The 6,753-nt window shown below is 32.2% G+C and overlaps 1 protein-coding gene across 1 annotated transcript; it reads left to right on the top strand.

The window, feature by feature from the left end:
- The first annotated feature begins 1,715 nt into the window (after nucleotides 1–1,715).
- LOC137829169 (uncharacterized) lies at nucleotides 1,716–4,977 on the top strand. Its single transcript, XM_090303353.1, has 5 exons — nucleotides 1,716–1,831; nucleotides 2,080–2,354; nucleotides 3,660–4,173; nucleotides 4,284–4,500; nucleotides 4,594–4,977. The coding sequence occupies exons 1-5, from the start codon at nucleotides 1,716–1,718 to the stop codon at nucleotides 4,975–4,977; spliced, it is 1,506 nt and encodes a 501-aa protein (XP_090159479.1).
- Nucleotides 4,978–6,753: the final 1,776 nt, after the last annotated feature.

Consider the following 6,753-nt stretch of genomic DNA (forward strand, 5'->3'; position numbering starts at 1 on the left):
CCTCGTAACTAAAAAAAAGTGTTTAAACTCTCTTCGTCTTCTTCTTTGTTCCCATTTCCAACTTCCTCTTCTTTAAGTGTGATCAATTTCCATCCCTGCACTTTCCTCCTCCTCATAAAAAATGACTGCTATTGGTGTCGTAAGGCGATGTGATGTTGATGTCTCGTCACTTTCACCTCCTATTCTCCTCTCTCATTCTTCATGGCCTAAAAATAAATAGAATCTCTAGATCAAGACACAACCCATTTTGAATAAATTTTTTGAAATAACTTTTGTCTGTACAATTCAAAATAATTTTTTTAAATGATTTATCAATTGTACAATGTGAAAGGTATTTTCCAAATTCGGTCATATCCTTTGGATTGTACAATTCGAAAGTCATTTACTCAAAATGTTTCATTATAGTACAATCTTTTGGATTGTACAATCCATAATACATTTTTCCAAATGACTTTCAGATTTTACAATCCTCAAGGTATTTTTCGAATCCAGTCATAACTTTTAGATTGTTCAATCTGAAGGAACAAAACAAAGAAAAAGCATACAAGGGCAAAAATGACTATTAAACATTTAATATGGAGATGGAAGGAAAATTTGCCAACTTTATCTCTCTCTTTACATTTGTTAAAAAGAAAAAAATACTATAATTTGTGTTATTACTACTTTCTCATAAATATTAAAAAAATAGCATTAATGGTTAATTTAAGAGTGATAAATTATAAGTCTTGTATTTTAATTAGAGATATGTGATAATTGAGTATTGTCAATAAAAAATACTCAAAACATAATGTTTTATTGAATTTTGTACTATTTATACTAATTAATTGCAAAAATATATTAATAACCGACAATTTTTATATTTGGGTAATTAACAAATTGTAATATAATTTCTTTATTAGTTTTACTTTTATAATGATTAGATGAAATTATTAGATTTATTAAGGTTTAATTATTTTTTGTCCCTGAATTTAGGAAAAATATTCAATTTACTACTGTACTTATTAAAAAATTCAATTTGGTCCTCACGTTTTTTAAAATGTATTTAAGTTGGTCTCTTCTGTTAACTTTGGACTAACAACGTTAAATGTTTCTGATGTGGCACAGAAAATTGCAAACATGGACTATTAAATGGGAAAAATTTATAATGAGGGTTTCTAACTGGCAGTTGGAGGGTTTGAGGGATTGTTAAACATAACAAAATTGGAAAATGAGATACTGGAGTTTGTTTAATTACAATCACTTATTTGAGTTTATGATGATTTGGACGATTTGGATTGTTAATTGTGGTAGAATGTTCATTTTTGGGTTCGCGCGTTTAGTGATTTTGATTCTTGATTGTGTTGCAGTTCGACGTTTTCGAAGGTTAGGTATTCTTCATTTTCACTATGTGTGTTCAACGACTGGTTGATTTGGGGGGTTTTTGGTGGGTCTGAAATGTTGTTTATTTGATTGGGTTATTTTATATATTGTATGTTGTGTAGTTGATTACTTTGAGGGAACTTTAATAGTAATTTAGGGTTTATGGTCCCACCATGTGCAAATTTTTCATGTATGTGGTCCAATATTCCTTTTCAATTTATTAAATGAAGGATTAGTTTGTAATTTGTTTAGTATTTTTGTCCATAGCTATTTTTTTACAGGGATACCTTATATAAATTCATTATCATGTTGACCTTGTGGTCCACCATAGTGGGAAATATTTGGAAGGAGAGAAAATGAGATATGTGGGTGATCAGACATCAACATGGTCATGTAACTCTAATAGATGGAGTTACTTTGAAATAGTAGGTCTTGTGAAGGAGATGTGGTTTTTAACAGTAGACCAAATGTGGTATTTTACATGGAGGTTGTTTTTTGTTGGAAGATAGATTCCAGGTTTTGGTTGATGACGGTGGTGCAATAAATATGCTAAAAGTTGCAAATAGATATAATGAAGTTAATTTATTTTTAGTACATAATGTTTCAGAGGCATAGGTTGTTGAACATTATTTTATATAATATAAGGGATGAGGGTGCGTGAAAGGATGATTATCAGGAAGGTGATGCTGAGGAGGGTGATGTTCATGAAAGTTAGGTTAGGGAAGCTGATGTTGAGGATGATGATGGTGAGGAAGTTGATTCTGAAAAGGGTGATGGTGATGTTAAGCATAATGTTGGTGAGGAATTTGATCCTAAGGAGGGTGATGGTGATGTTGATGAGGCTTTTGGTGAGACTGTTGGTGAGGTTGATGTTGAGACTATTGGTGAGTATGATGCTTATGACAATGTTGGGCATGTGTCAGAAGATCCTTCATTGTTAAGGGAGGACAATGCTGAATTTGTTGAAGTTCAGAGTGAGACTGACAATGCAAGAGGTGAGGGTTAGGGTGATAGGTTTATTGAGGTTCAAGATGTTAGAATTAGTGGCCTAACACAAGAGGGGGTGAATTGTTTTCACAAGATTTTCGCAAAGATTGGAAGTAGAGTGAAAAGTTTTGAAAAATCAACCAATTGATTTTCTGTTCAACTGGATAATAATCTTTCTTTCTTAGTGTCTTGAAAAGAATATCAAACAACCTATATGTAGACTCAAGCAAGTGGTCAAAGCTTTTAGATCATAAACCAAAAGAAGTTGAAATCATTTAAAAATAGTTTAAAACACTTAACATAATTCTGTTATAAAAACAACAGATTGAAATAAATTTTTGAAATAAATTTTTTGTTAAGGTTTTCATAAAAACAACCAGTTGTTTTATCGAAATAACCGGTTGTTTCCGTTTGAAAGCAAAGAAAAAATAAAGCAAAGTTTTTCCAAATTATTTTGGAAACCACTAAGTGTCAAACAGGTTGAAAAACTTGCCTTAGCCTCAATCCCTTTTAGTAACATCTTTTTCAATGGGTTGATTTGAAAAACAACTGACTAAAAATTTCTCAGCTTTTAAGAAAACATTTTTTTAAAAGAGATAAAGATTCAAGTGAGCTTGGATCAATACAAGGAGTGAATTAACAAGTCAAAAACTACTAGACAACACACACACATATAGCAACAGGGTCTTCAAGCTTTCCAAACAGATTTTGAGGCATCAAAGCATCTTGTTCAATACAAGAGGTCAGGGCTACTGAGAGTAAGCAAAGTCAAAGAATTCAAAGGGAGGCAAACATTCCATCATATGGTAATGAACTAAATTATGTAGATGATTTGCAGAATTTTTCTGATGATGAGGGCGGGCTGAAGATAAAGTTGTGCATGATATAGGATTGTTAGATATTAATTGGGAATTAGAATAATTAGATAGTGTGGAGGAAGTTAAAGAAGGTGTGGTGAGGATATCAGTATTGGTGGTTAATTTCTATCTTTTAAAATGCCCGAGGACACGACAAATTTCTCCTGGGATATAGGTATATATTTTTCAGAAAAGGATGCATTCAAAGATGCCATTAGAAGTTATGTTGTCCACCCAGGGATTAATTTAAAAATAATAAAAAATGTTAATAGGAGAGCTCAGATGAAGTGCAATGGAGCAGAAGAAAAATGTTAGTGGTATGCATATTGTAGGTACTTACCCTCAACAAGTTCGTGGAAGTTATGGAAAATAAATTGTGTACATACCTACAATAGGCAATTTAAGGTTGATTGGTGAGTACCAAATGGTTAAGTGGGAGGTTGGAGTCTTCTTTAGGTCAAAATCTTAAGCTCAAAAGTCATGATGTACGAAATAAAGTTGTAAAGAAATGGAACACCAGTATAAGTAAGTCAAAAGCACAAAAGGCAGTGTCAATGGCATTGAAGAATGTGCATGGTTCATACAAAGAGCAGTATAAACGAATTTATGACTATGCTCATGAACTTCTGCACTCAAACTCAGGTTCCACTATTAAAGTCAAAGTTGAAGACATTAATGGGATGAAAGTATTTAAGAGATTTTATGTTTGCTTAAAGGTCTGCAAGGATAGTTTTATATCCTATAGGCCCATCATTATTTTAGATGGATGCTTTTTGAAGGGATATTATGGTGGTGAATTGCTAACAAGAATTGGGAGGGACCCAAATGAGCAGATGCTACCACTAGCATATGTTGTGGTGGAGGTTGAATGCAAGGATCCATGGACATGGTTTTTGCAACTTTTAATTGAAGATTTTAGGGGACCAGATGTATGTGCAGGCAAGTGTGACCAACAAAAGTCCATCATGAGGTTTTCAAACATTTGTTTGCACTACCTCCAAGGCATGCATTCATATCCTCACATACTTCTTTTGTATTTATCCCAAGTATATAACTAATGTCTTCTTATATTTTTAACAGGTTTATGTCAAGATCAATGTTTACCTTCATTCCCAAATGTGACACACTTCTGAACAATATTTGTGAAGGTTTTAATAGTGTGTTTGTTGTTGCACGAGCAAAACCAATCATCAACATGCTAGAAGACATCAAGATTTATATAATGCAGAGATGGGAAAATAACATATTGAACTTTGTTTCATTTCAAGGATCAAATTGTCCAAAATTTTTAAGAAAAGTACAACAGGAAACACATCAAACTCGATATTTGATACCAATGTTAAATCAGAACACTAATACAACTTTTTAAAATTGATTTATGCACAATTAGTCTGAGTTGTTACATATACCTAACCAATTGGATGATGATAGTTCTTCTGCAGAACATTTATTTAAGGTCAGACATATGTTTACCACTGGAGAAAAATTTGTGGTCAACCTAGAGAAGATGAAGTGTAGCTACTGCAAGTGGATGTTGACAAAAATTCCTTGTTGTCATGCGTTGTGTACAATGAAATTTTTGAATGTGGATGAAGTTAACTTCATCCCAAATTGGTTCCATAAGGCCACATATGCAGATGTGTACTCCCCAATTGTCTACCTAGTCAATGGTCAACATGTTTGGGAGACAAATGAAATTCCAAATGTATTGCCACCACCCACAAAGAAGATGTCTGGAAGACTAAAAAAAGAAGATTTTAACTATGGGAATTAACAAAGAACAACACTCAAATAGCCAATTTGGATTACTTAAGCGTGTTTTTTGTGTAGGTCAAGCGTGGTCAAGCCTGGGTCAAGCGTGGGCTTAGCCTACAAGGAGTTTAGAAATTTATAAAAATTGTGAGTTTGACCTACGCTAAGCTCACACAAAATTATATCAGCGTGGACCAAGCCTTCAAAATGTCCAAGTAGTTATTAAAAATTGTGAGTTTGACCCACGCTAAGCCCACACAAAATTATATTAGCGTGGACCAAGCCTTCAAAATGTCCAAGTAGAGTGAGTTTAGCTATGAGGGGCACACAATAAGCGTAGGTTAAGCCTTCATGTTGGCAACAAATTAGCGTGGACTTAGCCTTCAAAATATTTTTTTTTATATTATTTATTTGAAAAAGTGTAGGCTTAGCCTACAAGTTTGACACACAAAAGAATTTCACGTAACTACAATTTCTAGTTTCCAGTTTGAAATATATTTTTATTGAAATAAATCAATTTAAAAAAGAAAACTATTTTTTATTAAAATAAATCAATTTTAAAATTACATTAACTAATGTGAAATCAATTTTAAATTACTTTATTTCTCTTTTTCTTATTGCATTTATCCTATTTTTTACCTATTTCATTTTTTTCAATATAATTATTCAAGATAAAATTATTTTAGGGAGCAATCTAATATGAATAAATGTTTTTCTTACTAAAAAAATTTTATTTATAACTTTATTTTAAGAAATATTTAGTTACGTTAGTTTGGTTGAAAAAAATGTATGAGGATTTATAATGATGGTAAAACTCTATATCTTATATACTAAAACTAATTTAAATTTTTTAATTAAAAAGCTAAAATTGAGAGCGTTAAGTAAAGTAAATGTTGAAACTCTGTAGTTCATAATGATAAAGCATAAGCCTAATAGTTACTTCTGTCTGCAAAGCTAATTGCACTCTTAATATTTTACCCTCCAAAAAACCAAAATTTCCACAAACAAATTACCAACTTTGTATATTTTGCTTCATTCAGAAAATAAATATTCTAGTTTATTCTATTTGCATGTCAAAGGAAGAAAAAAAGCAAGGAAAGAACAGAAGAGGAAAATAAGAAAGGTAAGCAACGGATATACAAATAACTAAATGGTGTTTTGGGGTAAACAAGGTTAATGTGAGATGAGAGATGTCTGCATGAGATAATGATGTGAGCTTTCTAAGTGTGATAATTTTGATATGTTTTCTTTTTGCTTTTAACCTTTTATCTGCCGACAAAAAACCAAGGGCCATATTAATAAAGGGTGCCCTCAGACAAAGGTTGAGTTCTAACTTGGAACATCAATTTTGGCTTTCTCTCTCTATATCTCTATCTCTCTATTTCTTCTCTTTCACTCCCCTCTCTTATTGCTTCAAAATTACACACTCTTAAGTTCTAGCCTCATGAACATGAATATGTGCCAAAATGTATCAATTTCCTCTGAATGCCACCAAGACAGGAAACATGTCAATTGAATTAAAGGGGAACACTTTAGGGGTGTCCCAATCCTTATACAAAGAAAGCTTACAAAATAACAAGCATAAAGATCTAGGTTCCTTTGGTTCTTGTTTTAACATAACAAGAAAGAGCCTAAAACTAAAGAGATCATCCACATAACAAATGACTACAAACATTCCCAAAGAACAAGGACACACACTCAAACAAACTATGCTTAACACCCTGCTACTAAACCTGAAAACAACAGTGCCTAGGCTCCAAAAAGAACATCAAAACTGCAGCAAAAACAACATCAAAAC

The sequence above is a fragment of the Phaseolus vulgaris genome, chromosome 6 (assembly GCF_051622355.1).
Source record: "Phaseolus vulgaris cultivar YP4 chromosome 6, ASM5162235v1, whole genome shotgun sequence".
NCBI classification, from domain to species: Eukaryota; Viridiplantae; Streptophyta; class Magnoliopsida; order Fabales; family Fabaceae; genus Phaseolus; species Phaseolus vulgaris.